Genomic DNA, 23613 nt, shown 5'->3' on the forward strand with positions numbered 1-23613 from the left:
GGTAGGGGTAGACAATGGTGTTCCTGTCCTCCTGTTACGTATACCAAAAAAGATGGTATCTTCTTTTTTTGAAGACCGGAAAATTGTGCCAGGCCACTGTGCTTCTTTCTGTACAATGAAAATAAATTATAAACTGTGCCAGGTGCAAAATGTTCACTAAATCCTAGAATTTGTGCAGTATGACAAAGATCTATTTTTGGACACCAGAAGGAAGTGGTCAGATCATGAAGGCAAGAATGTTCTAGCTCAGTTCATTGAAGTCTGTGTTCAAATAAGAGTTGAAAAGTTTGTTTCAAGGTCTTATAGAGAACACTGAATTTAGAGGCCAAAAAAATTTTATTTTTAAAAGGTAACTTTTTGCTTTGTATTATTGTACAAAATGAGGGGCCAGAGCCCCCCCCCCTGTTCTGGAGACTAGCATAGAGCTTTCTAGGGTCTAGATAAATGAGAGGAGATAAATTGGAAGAAAGAATGATAAATTAAACATTTTAGCAGGTTAAGAAGAATAAATATGCCTGTTTCAAAAGGAAAAAAATAATTATCTACAGAAAAGGTTAGCAGAAGGGTAAGAAACGTGATCAACCTAAGTAACATCTTAATCCCTCACCATGTACTAAGCTCTTCACCATGTACTGAGACGAGGGATGAAGGACTCCTGCTCAAACTGCCCCCTCATCCCCGCCGCCTCTACATTTGGGAAATGTATGTCTAGAAAAACTCTAGCCCACAGACACTCCTAAAGTACAGGCTGAACACACAGTGTCTTTAACTGGCTAGACAGAGGTATCTAGCCTGTATCCATGACCTGGGATTACTAAACAAATGGAAGAGACAGAGAGGGTAGGAGGGAGGGAGGGGGAGAGGGGGGCGAAAGAGGGAGAGGGAGAGAGAACACATGTACCAAAATATGACCCAGAAACGACAGGTTGTCACCTGAATGTCAAACTTCATTGAGTAAGACTGGAATGGCAAGAAGGGTAGGAGAGTTTGGATAAACTGCTAATTATATGTAGTGTGGAAAGCAGCATCTAACTAATCTGTAGTATCCTTTTAGTCGGTGATTGTGTTTTTTAAGAAATCCAGCTACTGAGCACAACCACATTTATGATAATATGAAGAGAAGCAAAAGTCATCGAAGCAAGGAAATATTAACCAATGAAGTGATTTTTAAACAAAAATGTCATCATTCAAATATTCTTCACTTTTTAATAGGAGTATCCCCCGCCATGTGTCAGAATCTTCCATGGTGAATTCAAGACACTGATAAAAAATCCAATAAGAGCTTTATATGCTAACGACTTAGAAAATACAATTTTCATAAGGATGGAGGCAGAAAGCTGGGAACATACAAAAAGGAAAAGTGAACCAGTCTTTTGTGGGTGTAGCTGGGGCCCTGTGCATGTGATATTTCACTGCTGATGGGCCAACTTTTTCATTGAGATACAGCGGGAAAGAGGAAGAGAGGGAGAAACACCACAGTGCAGAAGCTTCCCCTGGGGCTGTGGCACTCCCACGTGGTCCCAGAGCTTGAATATGGGCCACATGCATGCCACATCACTTACTTGGTGATCTGTCTCTGCAGTCAATGATGTGGTTTTTAAAAAAAAATTATTTATTTTTTTATATTTATTCCCTTTTGTTGCCCTTGTTTTATTGTTGTAGTTATTACTGTTGTTACTGATGTCGTTGTTGTTAGATAGGACAGAGAGAAATGGAAAGAGGAGGGGAAGACAGAGAGGGGGGAGAGAAAGACAGACACCTGCAGACCTGCTTCACCGCCTGTGAAGCGACTCCCCTGCAGGTGGGAAGCCGGGGGCTCGAACTGGGATCCTTACGCCGGTCCCTGAGCTTCGCACCACGTGCGCTTAACCCGCTGCACTACCGCCCGACTCCCAGTGATGTGTTTTTTAAATGACCCACTTAGGTTAAACATGTGTCTTGCCATGCACACAGCCCAGGTTCAGGTACTGGTACCACAGTGGGAGTGATGGCACCAGAGAAAGTTCTGGTGTGTGATGTCCCTTCTCTCTGTCTGAAAAAGTGCCTGAAGCAGCAAAATCATGCCTGTACAGGATCATAAAGATGAAGATAAAAGATCCTCTTTTTATTTATTTATTTGTTTGTTTGTTTGTTTTCCCAGAGGGGTGAACCTCTGGCTTCTGGTGAGAACAGGGTTTGAATCTAAAGCCCTTCTGCCAGAGCCCATGTGCAGAACCGCTACACTACATCAGCACTCTGCCCTCTTTTTATTTTTAAAGAAACTCATAGTTTCATTTTTATTCAGCCTTTTAAAAATACCACTTTAGGGTGGGGGTAGATAACATAATGGTTATAGAAAAAGACTCTCATTCCTGAGGCTCCAAAGTCCCAGGTTCAACCCCCCATACTGCTACAAGCCAGAGCTGATTAGTGCTTTGGTAATAATAATAATAATAATAATATAAAATAATAAAAATATCATTTTGCTAAGGAAATGTTGATTTGTAAGACTGTTGTTGTCACAGGGGTGCATACTCTCATCTCCCGAAGAAAGGTGTCAGTAAAACTCACCCTCCACAAAATGACCATCTTCCACCATAGGGGACTGGGGTCCCCAGCCCCTTTCTATCCCCTCACATTTGCCCCTTTTTGAGTCCTTAAATCTGTTGTAGTAAAGAGTTTAAGTCTTGCCTGCATTTTTCCTGTATTTCTCGCCTGTGAGTACGACTATCCAGTACTCATCCTTCTCCCTCGAGTGTTCCACTTAACACGATTCCCTCCAGTTGCGTCGTGTGGTTAGTGTAAAACTCATTCACTGACAAGAGTTTACAACCTTGTAAACACTGTGGCTGTCCCTCAGAGATGAACACGGGATTCTCGTATGACGCGGCACAGCTATTACTATAATCTAAGTTGTGCTGACTACAAGGTAAATTCACTTGCATAATTTTAGTCTTATTTTCCCAACTAAAGTCCAAATATTCAATTTACTATGAAATTTTGGTTTTTATCTCAATTATAGTCAATTATCCTGAGAGGAAAAAGACTTTCTTGAGTTAAATAAGTGGTGTGCCATAAAATGTAGTTTCAAAAGCATTTCATACAAATTTGTGGCTACAAATGAATCCAAGAGAAAGCAGAACATTACCATAATCTCTTGACACCAACAGAAGGCAGTAATTATAAACTATCACTGGGTACCCAGAGAGAGAGAACTTGAAAAGCCTGAATGTGGATCAGACCAAGTTCAAATCCTATTTTAGCTTAACTAGCTTTTTTTTTTTTTTAACATTTTCTTTATTTTTATTTATTTATTATTTATTTATTTATCCCCTTTTGTTGCCCTTGTTGTTGTTTTATTGTTGTAGTTATTATTGTTGTCATCGTTGTTGGATAGGACAGAGAGAAATGGAGAGAGGAGGGGAAGACAGAGAGGAGGAGAGAAAGATAGAAACCTGCAGACCTGCTTCACCGCCTGTGAAGCAACTCCCCTGCAGGTGGGGAGCCGGGGTTCGAACCGGGATCCTTATGCCGGTCCTTGTGCTTTGCGCCACCTGCGCTTAACCCGCTGTGCTACAGCCCGACTCCCATTTTCTTTATTTTTATTACTGGATAGAGAAAGAGAGAAACTGAGAGGGGAGGGAGAGATAGAGAGCAGGGAAGAGACAGAGAGACACCTGCAGCCCTGCCTCACCACTTGTGAAGCTTCCCCCTTGCAGGTGGGGACCAGGGGCTTGAACCTAGGTCCTTGTACACTGTAATGTGAGTGCTTAACCAGGTGTGCCACTGCCTGGCCCCAACTGAAGCTTTTTTTTAAAAAATGATTTTTACAGAGACTGGGCAGTGGCAAACCTGGTAAAGCCCAAGTTACAAAGTGCCAGCACCCAGGTTCGAGCCCCTACTCCCCACCTGCAGGGGGAAGGCTTTATGAGCAGTGAGGCAGTGTTGCAGACGGCTTTCTTTCTCTCTCCCTCTCTTATCTTCCCCCTCCATTTCAATTTCTGTCTCTACCCAATAAACAAATAAAATGTTAAAATAGTATTTTTTTTTTCGGGAGTCGGGCGGTAGCGCAGCGGGTTAAGTACAGGTGGCGCAAAGCGCAAGGACCGGCATAAGGATCCGGGTTCGAACCCCCGGCTCCCCACCTGCAGGGGAGTCTCTTCACAGGTGGTGAAGCAGGTCTGCAAGTGTCTCTTTCTCTCCGCCTCTCTGTCTTCCCCTCTTCTCTTCATTTCTCTCTGGCCTATCCAGTAACGATGACATCAATAATATCTACAGCAATAAAACAACAAGGGCAACAAAAGGGAATAAATAAATAAATATTTTTTAAATAGTATTTTTTCATTACCGTCACAAATATTTTTAACATTGGATTTAGGAAAACCACTCTCACAAGAAATTTTTCAGGGTAACTAAAAAAGGGGGGCATTAATGAGAGTGACACAAAAATAAGGGCACTCTTATCACACAAATGTTTTATTATAACTGACTGAAATTCAAGTTGATGAGCTGATTCCAAAATAAGTGATGTACACGGGTTGCACCTCCCACTCCCAAGAGGCCTGTCTCCATACCCCTTTACTCCTTCCATTTAGCAAGATATTGTTCTGTCAGGAAGAAAGAGTTAAGACGAAGCTGGGGAGTTAGCACAGGGGTTTTGCTTCTTGGGAGAGGAAGGAAGAGACACTGCTCTCCTGTAAATGCAGCCCACTGGACCAGAAGTGTCAGTTCTGGAGAGGGAATCGCTTTATGGGCCAGTGCTTTATTATTATTATTTTTAATATTTATTAATTTATTTATTCCCTTTCGCTGCCCTTGTTGTCTTTTTATTGTTGTAGTTATTATTGTTATTGATGTCATCATTGTTGGGTAGGATAGAGAGAAATGGAGAGAGGAGGGGAAGACAGAGAGGGGGAGAGAAAGATACTTGCAGACCTGCTTCATGGCCTGTGAAGCGATTCTCCTGCAGGTGGGGAGTCGGGGTCCTTACACTGGTCCTTGGGCTTTGCACCACCTGCGCTTAACCCGCTGTGACACCTCCTCCCAGGAAATAAAGAACTTTTGTTCATTATGCTGAAGATTATATGCAAAATTACCTACTGTAATCACTATCTTCCTGATTTTACTACCATAGTATTATTACGGAAAAAAATACTCAGCTCACTGCTCAGAGACCTCGTTTCCAGTGTAGCCTGAGGGTGTTGCTTCTCCCCCATAACACTTTATGAGCTTTTCTTTTTTCCTATTCTTTTAAGAAGAAGCTAAAAGCAATTTTTCATTTTTGACTTGCCTTTAAAGCTACCCAAGTTCCCGGTTGAAGATCTTATTTCCACAGTGCTTCGGCTGGCTTGCACCAAGCCCCTCTGAAATCCACCCCTAGACTTTGTGAGCAAACCCTACTTGTGGTCTGATGTCTGCTAGATCGTGGAGGTTAAGGATGAGGAAAGTGTCCACAGATATAGAGGCTGGGGTCTTAAAGCACTTGGTATACTTACGTTCCGATGAAAGTATCCTGGGATTGCTATTTTCACACCTCTGATTAGATACTGAGGTAGATGCCATGCTGGCATCTTTCACCCCCGGGAGTACTGGTTTTCAAATGACAGGCTGGGACTCATTAGTGGGTCAATCAATGTACTGGACACCACAGTTACTTATACCAATTTATAAGGAGAAGAAAAACTGAATAGGGAGAGCCTCACCTTAGGGAAACAGTTTCGCTTCCAGTACATACATACATGTGATACACATACGTGTGGAGACTGGGCTAGGATGGAGAAAAGTACCGCCTCGAGCTTCTTCAAGATTTCTTTTTTTGGGAGTCGGGCTGTAGCGCAGCGGGTTAAGCGCAGGTGGCGCAAAGCACAAGGACCGGCATAAGGATCCCGGTTCGAGCTCCGGCTCCCCACCTGCAGGGGAGTCGCTTCACAGGCAGTGAAGCAGGTCTGCAGGTTTCTATCTTTCTCTCCTCCTCTCTGTCTTCCCCTCCTCTCTCCATTTCTCTCTGTCCTATCCAACAACGAAAACAACAATAATAACTACAACAATAAAAAACAACAAGGGCAACAAAAGGGAATAAATAATATTTTTTTTAAATTAAAAAAAAAAAAGATTTTTTTCTTTCTTTTTTTTTTCTTTTTTGCCTCCAGGGTTATTGCTGGGGCTCAGTGCCAGCACTACAAATCCACTGCTCCTGAAGCCTATTTTTCCCATTTTTTGTTGTCCTTGTTGTTGCCCTTGTTGTGGTTGTTATTGTTGTTGTTGGATAGGACAGAGAGAAATCGACAGAAGAGTGGAAGACAGAGGAGAGAAAGATAGACACATGCAGACCTGCTTCACCGCTTGTGAAGCGATTCCCCTGCAGGTGGGAGCCGGGGGTTCGAACCGGGATCCTTATGCCGGTCCTTGCGCTTTGCGCCATGTGCACTTAACCCACTGCGCTACTGCCCAGCCCCCTTCTTCAAGATTTCTAATACAGACTATACCATTAAGTACCAGATGAAAAAAAAAAATTTTTAAATATCATGAGATGTGAAAAGCAAAAGGAACTGAATGATGCAAAACATAATACGCTCTGTTTTCTGAGAAAGTGACTAGAAATCTCAGGCAAGATAGACACTGATCAGCTAGATCCCATCTTTTCCTTCCAGTCTCTTCACAAAAACAAAGGGAAAAAATGTGTGTGTGTGTGTGTGTGTGTGTGTGTATATATATATACATATATATATATATATACACATACATACATACATACATATATGCATATATATACCTTCGCTGTCCTTGAATTTCTTGATCGCCACAATTTCATGCGTTTCCTGCAAAAGAAAAGAGGCAGAAGGGAGTGTCATTCATCAGTGGTCTTCAAACTGGGAGTCCCACTTGTCTAGGGATATGGTCTGGGACAGGACAGCAAGAAGCTAGAGACTAAAGCAAACAGACCAACCTCCACCCCAGCCTCTTGTCTGCTGGTTACCAAGTTCTCTTTATTATTACCCTGCAGACAGTGGTGGAGAACAAGGAGAAACTGGAGGTGGAGACAGCATAGAAGTGAAATGAGGAATCCATGTCTTGAGGCTACAGGAAAACGCCCCATAACTGTCCACAGACCATCTGTTCTGCCCTCTGAAACTCTGGGCCCACTGTAGCTGAGCTTCTGGAAGACCAGGAAAAGGGCTTTACTGGGTAGTTGCTGGTAGCAGAATGCCTTTTCAGAGGCACTGCTTGCATCTGTCTTCTCCTAATAAGCAGCTCTAGTTGCTTATCTGCTCTCCTCTAGACTGACCGTCACTTTGAATCCAAAGTGGGATGCATATTTGCCACCCTGAATTGCTCCCCAGCTTCCACTGACCCTTATATTTAGATCTCCTAAACTAATGGCAGTAGTCTCTGAGCACAAGTCTACTTTCAACTAACACATAGCAGCTCCGTTTCGGTTTTGTTTTTTGGTTAGAAGAGCAGAAAATAAGGGCTGCAGAGGAGATGCAACTGCCAAGAGCAAAAGCTGAATGACTCAGGTTTCGTTCTAGCCTACAAAAAGGATCTGGAAACCTTTGGCAAGACAACTAATCTAGAGTCAGCGTGCCATCTAGAAAGGCCTTCTGGAGGGCTTCATCCAGCTCTTCAAGTGGGTACTCATTTGAATTTGTGGGAGCAAATCATTTAATCAAACACTGTGCACACATCAAAACAAAGACCTTTAGAAATGTACACAACACCAGGCAGGAAACAATGGGCTACAAACCCAGCAACTCGGTAAAGATGCATGCTTTTCTCCTGTACTGTTTACAAAAGCAAGGGGGAAGGTGAAAGTGAAAACGAGAAATAAGAAAACAGTGGTGATACTCAAGGCCTGAGCTGTAGCTGCCTGGAAAGCGAACCCTTTGTTTCTCACCTGTGGGCGGTGGGGGTGGATGGCTGAGAGGGGTGTTTGTGTGTGTGTGTGTGGGGGGGTGAGGTATGGAAAGAAAAGAGCACAGGTGAGGGAGAAAACATTAGCTTTCATGTCCGTGTTAAAGGGAAAAGGCAGTACAGAGCAAGCCTGCGGTCCGTTTGGGTTCTGTTCCAACGTGGATGCTGCTGGGACCTTTTCCTGGAGGAAGCGCGAGAGCTTCTCCCTCAGTTCGGCCTGCTTCTTTCTGCACACCTGCCTTCTGGCATCAGCCCTCCAGGTTCTCCCGCTGGCAGCTGAGCGACATCTTCATTCCATCTGTCTGTTACAAACCCCCTTGCCGCACTCCGGGTCGCTTCTAAATCCCGCTGGGACTTGCGCTGCAAATCTTCTTCCCGTTTCCCCTCTGAACTCACTCATTCTTACTGAGTTAGCAGAGAACGGCTGCCAGCTTGGAGCCTGGGAGTAAATGAGGAGCTTGGGGTTTCAGCTACTTGGGCCTGACAGAAAGGCAGACTGATGGGATGGAGGAGTCTTGGCTGAAAATCTGGGTCACCTAGGCAGGGGTCTCTAAGGAAGATGTTCGCTCACACTTCCTCGCACAGTCTGCAAATCCTAGAAGGCGGCACACCATCTCCAAGTCTTTTTCTGAAGAGATCTGCCAATACAGGTGCCCATGAGGGCTGGTGGGGCCACAGAACTCAGGAGGTGGCTGCCGGTTCCAGCCCCAGGGGCACAAGTCCAAGTCTCTTCCTGCTCCCTTTGGAAAGCTCAAATAGACAACACAATGTTCAAGGCTGTTTGTAGTGTTCAATCCATCTCTCTGGACTCTGCCAGCCACCCCTGATGTCATTTGGCTTTTTCATTTACAGAACTGTTAGAAGCATTTCTGCTTTTAAATACCTTCATGGGTATTTAATGGAGGGGTGGAGGGGACACAACAAGCTTTAATTCCTGTACCACTGCCACCTTGAGATGCTGCTTATCAGTGTACTGCCCCTGCGGCTACAAACAGACTATGACCCACATAGTCAACGACTGCCACCTCTCCAGATTCAAAGGAGGTCTCTAAACTTTACATCAGGCTCAACCTGATGCTGTTGACTGGCTACGGAAGAAGGGCAAACGCTAGAAGAAGAAGAAACAAAGAAGGAAGATAAATGAAAGATGACTTTGAAACTGTGGTTTCAATTCAATTTATTCACAAAAGCATGCCATTGCCCCCACAACGTCTGCAACCGAATGTCACCAGCTGTAGTTAGAATGAAAGGCAGGATTTGCCACTTGTTTCAGTGTCTTCCTTTGTTTAAACAATCAGCTACTTAAAAGCTGACATTTGAAACAATAGACTAAGGAAATGATAAAGTAAAAAGCAATCCACCAATGATCATTCCATATCTCACCCGGAATTCTACCTCTAAATTCCAATGACATTACTTTGGCACGTAAAATGATAAGGGATCTGGGCAGTGGTGCACCCAGCAGAGGATACTTTGCCATCCACAAGGGAGGCAACTTCACAAAGGGTAAAACAGTACTGCAGGTGTCTCTCTGTCCCTCTGTCCCCCCTTCCCTCAACTTCACTGTCTCCATAAAAAAAAAATTAAAAAGAAGAGGCAGAGGAGGAAGAGATGGAAGAAGAGGAAGAGGAGGAAGAAGAAAATGGCCTCCGGGAGCAGTGGATTCATTGTACAGGCATCAAGCACCAGGAATAACCCTGGTGGCAATAAAAATAATAATGAAAAGATTATTAATCATAAAACGTTCCTGAAGTGTGCTCTCATCGCTAAGAATGGACAAGCTATATCAAGACATTTAACATTTCCCATAATCAGTTTCTTCAAACTGAAAAAAATTAGATCTTGCTACTACTGGCTGTCTAAAGCTGTTGAGTAATTGGTTTCTTCCAAGAACTAAATGTCCTTTACTTGAGATTTCAGTGAGGCATCCAATTGGTATTAACAATCATAAAATTTACTAAGTTATTTTAACTGGAGTTACATAACTTGATTTGATTATGCTCTGGAACAATGAGGTCTCTAAACCAAGAGGCGTAATTGTTTTAAGTGTTTTGTTCTGTGGTTGGAAAGATTCAACATGCATCACGAAACAGGAAAAAAAATATATTGATTTTTACTTTAGCCTACTATTCACGGATTAGACCATTCCAAAGGTTATACTCTACAATTCCTTCTTTAATTATTCCCCATGGCAGTCTTTCTTTGGGAGAAATTAATTTCTTCATCCAAGCAGCCAGTAATACAGTTCAACAAATAATGGGATCTTAAATATTTCATTCTACATTTTATATGCAAATACTCCAGCTGTTTTAAGTAGGAGCAAATCTTCAGTGGAGCAAATTGACATATTACCTCGATATGCCAATATGGCAGCCGAAAAGGTAAACTTCACTCTTAAGACGCTGTTCTAAGTGCTTCTGTGCCAGGCCCAAGCTAAGTGCTTCCCATAAATCACCACATCTAATCCCTCAAATAACACTCAAGGCTCATTTTATAGATGAGGATACTGAGTCATTTACAGTGTTCCCAAATTTGACCCAAGATCATGTAGCAAAGTAGTTAATAGAAGCTGAGATTCTCAAGCCAGGGAAACTGATTCTGGAGGCCACTTTTCACCCGTAGCCATGCTCTACAATCTTTGCATGCTCAATGGTTGTGAGTTTTGTTGTTGAAGAGAATGTTCTGAAACACACATAACAATCACCAGGGAGCCTCCATTGTTTCTTTTCGCTGTTTATCAGACATGCGTACCAGCACCAACAATAAGTTTTCCAATACATTTCTAGTGTGTGTTAAAATATCCCTATACCTAAAGTATAAGCAAATCTCATTATTCCATCTTCTTTTATTCTGCCCCCCCCAAAAAAAACAGTTTATAAAATAATTTAGACTCTAATTGTTTATTTTTACACTATGAGAAAAACTCAAAAATGGGAATCGTTCGTGCACAGGATACACACTATATGACAGAAGGATAGGATGGAGCTAATATAATTCACCAAGTACCATAGAAAATCAGGGACCCAGTGGTGACACACTCGGCTGAGCACACAGTACCGTGCATAATGACCCGGACTCTAGCCCCTAGTTCCTACTTGCAGGGGGAAAGCTTCACGAGTGGTGAAGCAGGGCTATGGGTGGGTCTCTCTTGCTTTCTTCCTCTCTATCTCCTTCCATCTCAGTTTTTCTGTTTCTATCCAATAAATGAATAAATAAAATATTTTTTAAAAAGCAGAACATCATCCAGGTTATGCAGTGAGAAAAACTAGACTGTTTCCCCAAGAAACCCCATAAAGACACTTTTACTTGGCTTATTTTGCTGATTACTTATAAGATGTCATAGCTTACCAATATAGAAAAAAAGAGATCAACTGCTAAATTTAAGTGCTTCTGACCAAATCAGACAGCACAGTCTTTAGCAAAGAAGAGGGGGGCCCTTCAATTTTTAGTCATTTCAGTCCATTAGCTAAGAAGCAGCTTGGGGCCCCTGCTTCCTGTGAGGCTTTCCGTGCCATTCTCAGTTTGGCATGACTGAGTAAATAAATTGTCTCATACATACAGAAGCTCGTACTCTGGTGTAAAACAATGTATGACAGTAAATTAAAATCCATGGCAAGTTAAAAAAAAAGTGCAACAGATATTATATGAGACACCACAGCAGTTCAAATCAGATTGGTTATGTAAATACACAGAGAAGCGCACACCCCTTTCAGATTTCACAGCTGGTACCAGGTTGACTGATTGGCTTCTCCTCTCTTCCTGAAATGTAAAATGCCATAAATAGATCATCATTCATCTTCATTTCTTCTCTCTCTCTCTCTCTCTCTCTCTCGGCTGCTGCCTTCTATCCTAAAGTTGGTCTATGCCTTTCCCAGGCACATTCTTGCTGCTACAAATGAATTGATCTGTAAATGGAAAATCATGTGACAGGCATGTTATAAACATCTTGTCCATGAGCTTTTCATCCCCTCACGGCATTGTATACCGGAGACTTCAATCTTTCCGTCTAGTTCAGGAGTGCGCGGCTGGGATGACTGTGCCTGTCTCCCTCAGGGAACATTTGGCAATTTTCATCATGACACCTCCTGGGTAGAGGCCCTGATGCTGCTGAATGCAGCCCCGCCCCCCACCACACACACATACACTGAAGTCTCCAACCTCAGAAGGACTGCGGTTGGGTTGAGAAGTCCTGCTGGAGTTGGCTCACTTAGCAACTGTAAACACTTCCCCTTAAGAGAGAGGCAGACCACTTGTTGGGGAGACCATGTGAAGCTTTCATTTTCTTTGAATTTTTATTGCCGCCAGGGTTATTATGATTCCACTGCTCCTGGCAGCCATTGTTTCCTCCTCGCCCCCCCCAGCCCCCGCCCTTTCATTTTACTTAATAGGACACAGAGAAACAGAGGGGAGGGGAGATACAGAGAAACCTGTAGCCCTACTTCACTGCTCCTATGAAGCTTCCCTCCTGTAGGAGGCTTGAACCCTGCATCTTTCTGCACGGCAATGCATGAGTTCAACTGGGTGTGCCACCACGGGGGCCCCCATGTGAAACTTTCAAAAGGACTTAACACACTGTGAGAAGAAATTTTAACTGAAAGGTGATTAAAAGATGAACTCTCCAAAAAGTATTTTAGACGGCACTGAAATGTCTACTCTTGCCTCCTTTTCCTAACACAATTACTTTTATAGTAAGTAGTTTCTGTTCCACTAAAGCATATATGGCAAAAGATACAGATAAAACCCGTTATTGACGGCTTGTGCGGAAAATTCCAGTATGCTCCTCACTCAGTCAACAACATGTTAGCAACCACACAGAGTCTGTACCAGGATCGCACCTCTGCTGCAGAGGCTCACATGCTGGGGGTGCTGTCACAGGGGATACTGGTGTAAGTGCTGCACTGCTGGCTCCCAGTCTGTATGTGAAGAGAACCCCAAATGGCCACTGTGCAAAAAGCATTATAAGGGAGACTCAAGGAGTCTACTTCATGATCAATTCGCTATCAAGAACATGAGACAGCATACAAAGAGGAAGAGGTGAGATCTTGGGGGGGGGGCTGCCTTCCAGCCAAACCAAGAATCAAACTGCTATGTAACTAAATCTATTTCCTCTCTTGTTTCCATTAAAACGTTAATTCTCTTCTACTTTCAGTAGAGTTGATCCACCCTCCACAAATCTTTGCTATGTACAATGAGAATGAGTGCTGAATGTGTAGGCAGAATGCCTAGTCACCCCTTCCCTTACCCCCAAACCTGACCATACCTCAAAAGAAGGCCAGCCAACACTCAGGGTCACTCTTGATCTCTCCCTTGTCTGTGCCTCCAAATCAATGCAGTCTGTCACTAAGAAGTGCTGCTGCTTGCCTCCTAAATCCTTTTCAAATAGATCCACTGTTCTCTTCCTAAACACTCCCTTCCGGTTCAACTTCCTCCAGCTCCAGGAGTCTTGCTGACTCCCCAATATGTCCACCACTCTGCACCCAAACTCTTCATTTGGAAGTGAAAATTTGATTTCATGGCTGCACCACGCCCCTTATCCAGCTCCCTAAACTCCCCTACCCTAACATCTCTGCCAAAGCCTCTTCCCATGGTGAGCAAGGCCTACCCAGTCCCCTCCATGGGTCTCCATTGTTTGCTAAGCCTCAGTGAGGCTCACTCTAGGGTCTGTTCCCTTGGCTCCTCAGAGTTTCACCCTCCAGAGTCCCACTGAACACTCAGATTTTGGTCCCATCCCCACAGAAGCCCTCCCACAGCCTCTTGACTGAGGCCCATATGCTCTCTTGGCAAACGCCTCTTCACGACTGTATACTTCCATTCCACCTCTGTATGGTGGTTCTCTGACCAGTTAATGAAGGCCTAACTTCAGGCCACTAGAGTGCAAACGTGCGACTGAGAAATAAATGTGTGACTGGTCCAGAAGGGTGCTGAACAAAAGAGGAAGTGCAGATATCTCAAAGTGAACACCCTGCTGGCCCGGGCCATCCTTCTCTGTGGGCAGAACTCACTCATACCCCAGAATCACAGAAGGGAAAAGAAAAAGAAAGAGGGGGCTGGGTGGTGGTGCACCTGGTTGAATGCATGTATTACAATGCGCAAGGACCCGGGTTCGAGCCCCCGGTCCCCACGTGCAGGGAAGTCGCTTCACAGGCGGTGAAGCAGGTCTGCAGGTGTCTATCTAAAGTCAACGACATAAACAACAACAATAACAACAATAACAATAAAAATCAACAAGGGCAACAAAAGAGAAAATAAATAAATAAATATAAAAAATTAAGAATCCTGGTTCGAACCTCAGGCTCCCCACTTGCGGGGGGGGGGATGTTGCTTCACAAGTGGTGAAGCAGGTCTGCAGGTGTCTACCTTTCTCTCCCCCTCTCTGTCTTCCCCTCCTCTCTCCATTTCTCTGTCCTATCCAACAACAATGACAGCAATAACAATAATAATAACCACAACAACGATAAACCAACAAGGGCAACAAAACTTCAAAAATAGCCTCCAGGAGTAATGGATTTGTAGTGCAGGCACCGAGCCCCAGCAATAACTCTGGAGGCAAAAAAGAAAAGAAAAGTTTTTCAAAATTATGATAATGAAAGGAAGCTTCTTCTGGCCCTCTCTGGACATCCTTTAGTAAGTAGTTCTTGAAGTTCAGACAGCTGATTCTGTCTTGATTAAAAACCTCTTTTGCTTCTTGGCTCCTCTGGCCTCCTGCAGATCTTAAAAATGCACTGCACAGGGAGTCAGGCAGTAGCACAGCGGTTAAGCGCACGTGGCGCAAAGCACAAGGATCGGTGTAAGGATCCCGGTTCGAGCCCCCGGCTCCCCACCTGCAGGGGGAGTCGCTTCACAGGCGGTGAAGCAGGTCTGCAGGTGTCAAAACACACACACACACACACACACACACACACACACACACAGAGAGAGAGAAAAAATGCACTTCACAAACCAATATTGCTTCCTTCCGGCAAAACTTTCCCCATAGCAGTCTGTGAAATGGCAGGGCTTATCAGGCTGCCATTCTCTATGAAGCTACACCAGAAGACCTACTAAAATGTGAAGAATTATTGCTATTTATTATTCAATCTCCCCATGGAAGACCATAAGAAAGCAAGGACTGCTTTTCCCCAGTGTCGCCTCTCTTCCACTTGGTGAGAAAACTAGTACAATCTCCTGTAGCTTAGCAAAGCAGAAGATGAAAACAGAGCCATCGGTAACTAGTAAAATCTGCCATTTGTGGTGAGAGAGTGGCAGGCCTATTGCTTGGCTAAGACTGCGGCTCCTCACAGCGCTGTGTAGTAAGTAAGGATGCCCAATTCACAGCCCTTCATTCTGGTAGTGAGCTCTAGAGAAACGGAGGGAAAGTGAACAGAAAGAGGGAAAAGGCCTCCAGAGGGGAATACAGGTGTGGGGGAAGCAAGAACTCAACTCTGTCAAAGGAAGAGGCTCTCTAGAAAGGGTAAGCTGGGTGGTAGCGCCATGGATAAAAGTGTCGGACTCTTAAAGAGTGTGGTTGCGAGTCTAATCCCTGGCATTGTACGTGCCCGAGGGATGTTCTGGCTTTCTCATTAAAAAAAATAAATTAAATAGAATAGAATAGTCTATGTTTAAAAGACAATCTCTAAAAAGAACATGTAAAGCCATATTCCTAAAAGGAGGCCACTGGACTTCCCAGAGTGGCCTTGAACTACTTTTCTGCATTTGAACTCTCAATGTTCATGTATACAGTCCAGCAGGGCTGTGAAACTAAGGACCAGATGGCTGACATTTCTATGCCACAAATAGGAGAAGAGAAAGCACAAGTGTAGGACCCAACTCAGTTGATGAATGTAAGCAAAGCCTTAGGATGGATTTCAGATATGACCTGGAAGATGTGTGGCACTGTATGTCAGTGGAGGAGACAGACTCCTTGTCCTCAGCTTCACCAGCTGTGGTATACTCAGAATGAAACAGCAGGCTGGAGGTTATGTATTGAACACCTTCCCAGGTTTTGGGCATCTACTGGGGTCTTAGAACATCTTCCCCAGATAAGGGGATAATGGTGTGTGTACATTCTTATATTCAAATCATGCCTTAAAAAAAGGGAAAAAACTTATTTTAGACAAATCTCTACGAAAATTATTTACCTCACAGTTACAAGCCAACATTACAGAGTGGGTACTTACTAAAATGTTCAAAACAATAAGATGTTCTCAAGGTGAAAAATGAGGCATCTTGAGACCCATTTTCACTGATTTGTCTGGCAGAGCAAGTAGCAACTCTTGTCAATAGCAGGCGAGTTCCCTGAATAAGTCAGATATCTGTGTATGGATCATACAAAATCCAAGATACATTGGCTTTTTTAATAACTATTTTTTAATTATCTTTATTTATTCATTGGATAGAGACAGCCAGAAATCAAGAGGGAAGGGTGTGACAGAGAGGGAGAGAGACAGAGAGACACCTGCAACCCTGCTTCACCACTTGCAAAGCTTTCCCCCTGCAGGTGGGGACCGGGGGCTCAAACCTGGGTCTTTGTGCACTGTACTGTATGTGCTCAACCAGCTCCTGCTTTTCATATACTAGCACACACTATCTGCAGTGGCTTCCAAAGCACAGCGTGTCCAACAAACTCTGGAGGTGGCCTGTCATCCACTGAAAGGGGGAAACCCAGGGCACACAGCATGTGACTCCTGCCAGCTAGCATTTCAGTTCGCAGGATGAACCATCACGGATTGTGCAACTGTGTTCCAATTTTATTTCATTTCACTCTTATTTCATAACAATGAGGAGATAATGAGAAAATGAGAATCTCACTTGGGAGTGGCCAAGTAATTGAGACAAAGATAGCATTAATTAGGCATGCCAAATGCAAGCAATGGACAACCTCAGTCAGGCAATGGCGAGACTTGAGGTGTGTTCACCAGTGGGCGGTGGGTACACAATTCATATTTTTGTGCTGGAGATAACTCCGTAAAGACTCCATCTAATAAAGCAAGGGCTATAAAAGCTGGATACGGGCAAGAGACTGGCACAGTTTAATTATGACTTTTTTGGTCACTACCAGGCCACCCCATCATCTGGGGCCCTAGTCAGGAAATCCTGGGATTCCCACATAGATCTGATGGGCCTGGACCTCTAACAGACCCCTCTCTCCACCATCACTGGTCATCTCCATCAGGAACAACATCATAAACCCTCTTGTGGGCCTCTACAGGACCTTGCCCTCAATGTGGAATAACAATGGTGGGGACTGCCCCACTCTCCAAAGGGAGGCTGGGTCAAGGGGCTCTGCCACTTGAGGAAGGTGGGTCCTGAGCTGAATGCAGCCTAGAATGTTCCTAGCTATGACCACAGAAAGCGAGCTCAGACTTACAGGGATGCAGAGGTTATACAGACTCCTATGCTTAATATAAGCCCCAGATCAGATCAATGGGGTTTACAGTTAATGGTATTTATATACTTTTCCTATGTCTGGGAGCTGTCTGATCCAGCTTTCTAGTCCTATTTCCAACTCTGATACCATCTCCCCAGACAATAACTTCAGCCCACCTGCATGTTAGCTGTCTGGCTCAGGCAAAATTTAGTGAAGTCATGAGCCCCTTGGAATATACCTAAAATAGACTACCTAGTTGTTTCCAAAATAGAGACCCCAAATCTCATCTAGTATATTCTTATATTTAGGTTCCTGATTGTTAAACAATTTGTTCTACTTTATATCGTAATGCTTTCAGCAGCCAAGTTGCAGTTACTATCATGATGCCAGCCTGACTTCCCTGGGCAGATGATCTCATCAATGTGTCCTAGAGCCCCACCTTCCCAGAACCCCGCCCCACTAGGGAAAGACAGAAACAGGCTGGAAGTATGGATCAACCTACCAATGCCCATGTCCAGGGAGAAAGTAATTATAGAAGCCAGACCTTCCACCTTCTGCACCCCATAATGATCCTGGGTCCATACTCCCAGAGGGATAAAGAATAGGGAAGCTTTCAAGGGAGGGGATGGGATATGGAGCTCTTGTGGTGAGATCTGTGTGGAATTGTACCCCGCTTATCCTACGGTCTTGTCAATATTTCCATTTTATAAATGAAAAAAGAAAAAAATTGTTCCAAGTAAAAAGTTAAAAAAAAAAAAAAAAGGCTGTCCCCTAGGGTTTCTGGTCTCCAAGACAAAGTGACCTTGAAGGCTAGACCCTAGACATTGGCCTGAACCTGCCTGGACCCCATGGGGCTGAGGGCTCACATATGTGCCCCATCTCAGCGTGGGGAGATGGCCCAGTTGGTGCAGAAAACATCTAGATGCCACAATCCCATTTATACCCAAGACCTGGCCACCAGCTGTAGTAACGGTATCTCCTTTGCCCCCTTTCCCGGTGCCAGCCTGACTACCTGAAGCATGTGGTAACTGTGGAATCCCTGAGAAGATCCAGGGTGCCCACTGTGAGATGAGGCAACTCTGCGAGGTTCCTAGAGGGGAGGTGGTGCAGGCAGTCCTTTCCCCTTTCCCCTTCCCCTTTTCCTCTTACCATCAACACACTGCGCCCTATCCCCCCGAATGCCAATTCCCTGAAGTGGGGCAGTACAGGGGGAGGGGAACGTGCAGGCTTGCCGGCCCTATCTCTCTGCCCCTTCTATTCACATTCCTTTGGCACCATGAAGGGCCTTCTTTCACCCCTCTAAGTCTCAAAGGTGTTTCCTCTACGAAGAGGTAACCCCTACTCTCTTATCTGGAGCCAAGATGGAAGAAAAGCTGAGGGGGGAAAATAAATTCATTGGTCAAAAATGCATCACCAGCTACTCCAGCAATATTACCCCTGTTAAATATGTAAACAATCAACTGCGATGCTAAAGCACAAAGGTGTTGCATTCTGGAGTGGTGGTCCACATAAAAATACATGGTTCAAGTAAAGAGGGAAAATTGCTGGTTCTGCTTGACTAGTGCAAGAGAAAGGGCTTGCTTGCTACAGACTCCTCTACTGTGAAAGTCTCAATGTGCCTAACTTGCTCATGACCAACTTTGCCCAGTAAGTCGAGTCAGCAGCAGCAAAGTCACAGCACACATGCATTCTGCACACACTGGTGGGCTAGTCTAGAGGCGACGTGTTCACTGCTCTCGGGGAGCCCTAACAGAACCAGAGCGTGTACACCTACTATTCTGTTCACACCTTCTGCTGAAGGCAGACAGTGGAGCTAAAAACAGTGCCTAAGGAGCTCAGATCGATCCCACTTGAGTTATAGTCATCAATAAGCAGGCCTGTATGTGTCTAAAATCTAACTGGCAACCACATCATAAGCTGTACATTTATTAAAGTAATATGCTCTATACCCTAAATCTACACATTACATGTCAAACTAATTTCATCAAAACGGAAAAAAAATACACGATTCTTAATTTATGGAGCATACTGTGTCCTGATTTCATGTTGCCCAAGAAAATCAGAGTATCCCTGAGGCATTCTAGTTGACCTGTCTCCTAGCAGTCTTTCCCAGGGGTCTCTATGAGGTTGCCAGTTTTGTACACATTAGGTGTTTCAAACACATTCTGCTGTTAATCATCAGATTCAGGAACAGAAAGACAGGTTGCATAACAGGCAGTCTGGCAACTTTCCAAGGCTTCCAAGATAATTTTTTTAAAATAAATGTTCATTTATTTATTTCATATGAGAGACAAGCCAGACGGGGCCAGGTGGTGGCACACCTGGTTAAGTGCATGCACAAGGTCCCAGGTTGAAGCCACCAGTCCCCGCCTGCAGGAGGAAAGCTTCACGAGTGGTGAAGCAGTGCTGCAGGTGTCTCTCTGTCTTTCTCTCCCTCTCTATACCCCCTCCCTCTCAATTTCTCTCTGTTCTATCAGATAAAAGAGAGAGAGAGAGAGAGAGAGAGAGAGAGAGAGAGAGAGACCAGAGCACAGTTTCATATCATGTGATGCCAGGGAGCCAACCTAAGGTCTTAAGCATGCACTCTAACAACTAGCCACCTCCCCAGTCATGCAACAGTAGAGTGTTCATTCCAAACTTTAACCCCTAACTTTTAAGAAAAGGCACAATACTTCCGCCACATCTAATTATTTGCAGTTCTTCAACAGCACCTCTAAACTCACTTGCTTTTATCTCTTCATACTCTATGCCTCCAGTATTTATCCTTTCTTTGTTCACTCATTTATTCAAGCAACAAACTCTTTCCAAAGTTCTGCCATGGGGCAGGCATCATGCTAAGCACTGGGGATATGTAGGTAAAGGGACAAGGGGGTGTCCATCTTTACGGCTATGGCCTTCTGCAAGAAGAGACACTGACAAGTAAAGATGGTGACTGCTATCAAGGAAACAAGACAGGGCAATTCAACAGAGTTCTGTGTTTCGATGCTGCAATAGCCAAAGAGAACAACAAGCAGACAACAAGCTAGCCCTGCTACTTCCAGTTAGTTCATCTGATCTCCTTAGGCAAGCACTGCGGGACCACCACCATCCCTAGTATGTTCTATGGGATCCTCTTTTGTGGTCTCCACACTTGCAGCCAAGCTCTTGCTATAAATGCGCTGGAATGATTTGCCTCTCAGTCTCATTCCATAGCTAGGACCCTCCTTAAGTTCCATAAAAGTTCAGGGGCCTCAAACCCTGCAGACCTAAGACCTCGGGGTAAAACTGTCTCAAAGGGTGGGGTGAACCAGGAGTTAGGCAGCTCAGCTGCTCCACAGACCTCTGCTGAAGCTTATAATGAGCAGGAAGCAAAGGGACGACGGACATGTGGGCTCTGTGGGCTGGCAATCAGGTGGGTGGGTGTGGCTACAACGGAAAATAGACTGAAACGTTATCTTATTAAAGGACCAACCACCTGAGCTTCGAAATGACTGGCGTGGTTTTGCCTGTTGGCCCCTCCAGAGCAGGGAGCACACCTCAGTCCCTCTCTGCCCAGCCTTCATCCCAGACTCCTGCTGGTAGGTGCTTAATGAATCAATTCCCAGTTTTAATGCTTTCTCCTGTGACTCATCTTGAGTTAGAACTAAGAAAGAGTAGGGGTCAGGGGCAGTAGTGCAGCAGGTTAAGCACAGGTGGCGCAAAGCGCAGGGACCGGCATAAGGATCCGGGTTCCAGCCCCCGGCTCCCCACCTGTAGGGGCGTCGCTTCACAGGCAGTGAAACAGGTCCGCAGGTGTCTATCTTTCTCGCCCCCTCTCAATTTCTCTCTGTCCTATCCAACAACGAATGACATCAACAACAATAATAACCACAAGGGCAACAAAAGGGGGGGATGGCCTCCAGGAGCAGTAGATTCACGGTGCAGGCACTGAGCCCCAGCAATAACACTGGAAGCAAAAAAAAAAAAAAAAAAAAACTAAGAAAGAGTCTTGACAGATTAAAAAAATGACATGGGTGAGAAATCAATGGGAATTAGGAAAGGAAAAAAAAAAATCCCTGCTTCAGATAAATCAGTGGCTAAGTGGCTGTAAAGACTGAAGAGCCGATGGTAAGAACAAATGCAAATTAATGGATGACTTTAGAAGGAATTCTTACATTACTCTGTGGACAGCATGACTCTTTCCTGACCAGAGGAACTTGCTTCTGTCATAACCGCTTTAGAACAGCCAGCTGAAGTTGAGCTTAAATTGAACGGCAGGGATAACAATGACGGAATGACTTGGGAATAATGTCCTTTGACTTAAATCTGCTACCTGCATTTGGAGCAAAAATGCAACTCAAGCAATAGAAAACAACACGTGTCTACAAAGCAGTGTGATCTATGAGCTGCGTAAAATGAAAAATAACCTGGCTAAGTAAGGCCCAGACTCACTGACACAGGCCAGTTGGACCTCCCATCCATACACTATCATCAAAGGCCTGGGGGCTGTGAGTCCTGCGTCGTGCAAAGGGATGCCCAGCACTTTTGACAGGGGGTGGCACTTAAGAGAGTTACCCAATACAATCTCTAAGAAGCATAGTCCAGAGAGCTGGGCCCACAGAGACAATGTCCAGTGACTGGCAGCTCCTGGCCAAAGGCATGGTGACGACAATGCACAGAGCACAAATCCCTCCCCTTTGCCTTGCTACCTCATAAACCACCGGAGGCTCCTATCATCCAATAAAGTGGTGCCTTATTTTTCTAGTGCTGAAAGAAAAGAAAGGGAGGGAGGGAAGAAGGGAAGGAGGAAGGAAGGAAGGAAGGAAGGAAGGAAGGAAGGAAGGAAGAAAGAAAGAGAGAAAGAGGAGGAAAGAATATACAATTATCCTTTGTCTTATTGATTTCCTAAATCATAGCTGGTAGTTAAAGAAAAAATCTAACCCACCTGAGTGGGGAAAGCTTCACAAGTAGTGGAAAAGACATGCAGGTCTCTCTCTCTCTCTACCTATCTATCTCCACCTCTCCTCTTAGTTTTTCTCTGTCCTACCAAAATAAAATATAACAAAAAAGAAGAAATCTAAACTGTTACACCATATCATCTGCGTAGAAGAAACATTTAAAGCATGTGGATTTCAAACTGGCTACACATCACTGAAGTGGTAAAACTGATAGCAGACTGTGACACATGGTGTCTATATAGTAATGTCTGCATTGATAAGTAAGTACACAATGCAAATTCATCTACTAGAAAATACAAATAAATCAAGGTGGAACCTAATAACCCTGCAGACTAGAAAAAGAAACTAAAATCAACAGGATTTCACTGACACACATAAAAGCAAAAGGAAACCATTTCTTTAAGTGTCCACAAAATATTCGCTATGCCACGATACACCACATCCTGGGCCACAAAACAAACAACAGATAATGAATCATATTAAGTGAGATAAGCCGCCCCCTGAAAAAGAAAAAAGAAAAGGACAAATACCAGGTGATCTCACTTATAGGTGGAACAGAAGAATCAAGGACAGAAAGGGAAAACACGAAAGTGAAACTTGGACTGGGTGTGGTATTTTGCACCAAAGCAAAAGACTTTGGGAAAAGAGGGGCAGAGGAGGGGCAGAGAGGGTGTTGGGGTCCTGGTGCACGATGGTAGAAATGGACCTAGGTTGGGTTGGGGGTGAGTGGTTTGAAGATACCTACCTGGGGGAGATGAGAAAAGCATACAACCATGGGCAAACAACTGTTCTGTTAACCATTAAACCCCCAACAAAATGATGTTTTAAAATTGTGTTTTCTTAAAAAAAAATTTTTTTTTAAATGCCAGAGAAAAGAAAGTGAAGAGAGAAAGAGAGCGAGACCAGAGCCTGCTCAGCTCTGGCTGATGGTATTGTGGGGGACTGAACTTGATACCTCAGAGCTTCAGGCAGGAAAGTCTTTTGCAGAACCATTACCATTTCTCCCTCCCAGAATGGTTATTTTTAATGGGAGGGAAAGAAGAAGAAGAAGAAGAAGAAGATGATGAAAAACAAAAAACAAAAAACAGACAACTGAAATTATGAACATTATCTCTTCCTATAGTGGAATCAAACTAAATGTCATTAAGAAACAGAAAACAGGGGAGTCAGGCAGTAGCGCAGTGGGTTAAGCGCAGGCGGCGCGAAGTGCAAGGAGCAGTGGAAGAATCCCGGTTCGAGCCCCCAGCTCCCCACCTGCAGGGGGAGTCGCTTCACAGGCGGTGAAGCAGGTCTGCAGGTGTCTGTCTTTCTCTCCCCCTGTCTTCCCCTCCTCTCTCCTTTTCTGTCTGTCCTATCCAACAGCGACGACAACAATAACTACAACAACAATAAAAAACAACAAGGGCAACAAAAGGCAAAATAAATAAATATAATAAAATTAAATTAAAAAAAAAAGGAACA

The 23613-nt window shown here is 44.2% G+C and overlaps 1 protein-coding gene across 4 annotated transcripts in view; it reads right to left on the reverse strand.

Moving 5' to 3' along the window:
- CDKL5 (cyclin dependent kinase like 5) overlaps positions 1 to 23613 on the reverse strand; it is a 211206-nt gene that overhangs the window by 76006 nt on the left and 111587 nt on the right. For all 4 annotated transcript variants that reach the window (XR_009547501.1, XR_009547502.1, XR_009547503.1 and 1 more), the window contains one exon: positions 6752 to 6797. Coding sequence is in view for 1 of the 4 variants with exons in the window: in XM_060182954.1 (XP_060038937.1) it covers positions 6752 to 6797 (46 nt within the window). In the remaining 3 variants the exon portion in view is untranslated. The remainder of the gene's footprint in view (positions 1 to 6751; positions 6798 to 23613) is intronic.

The sequence above is a fragment of the Erinaceus europaeus genome, chromosome X (assembly GCF_950295315.1).
Source record: "Erinaceus europaeus chromosome X, mEriEur2.1, whole genome shotgun sequence".
NCBI classification, from domain to species: Eukaryota; Metazoa; Chordata; class Mammalia; order Eulipotyphla; family Erinaceidae; genus Erinaceus; species Erinaceus europaeus.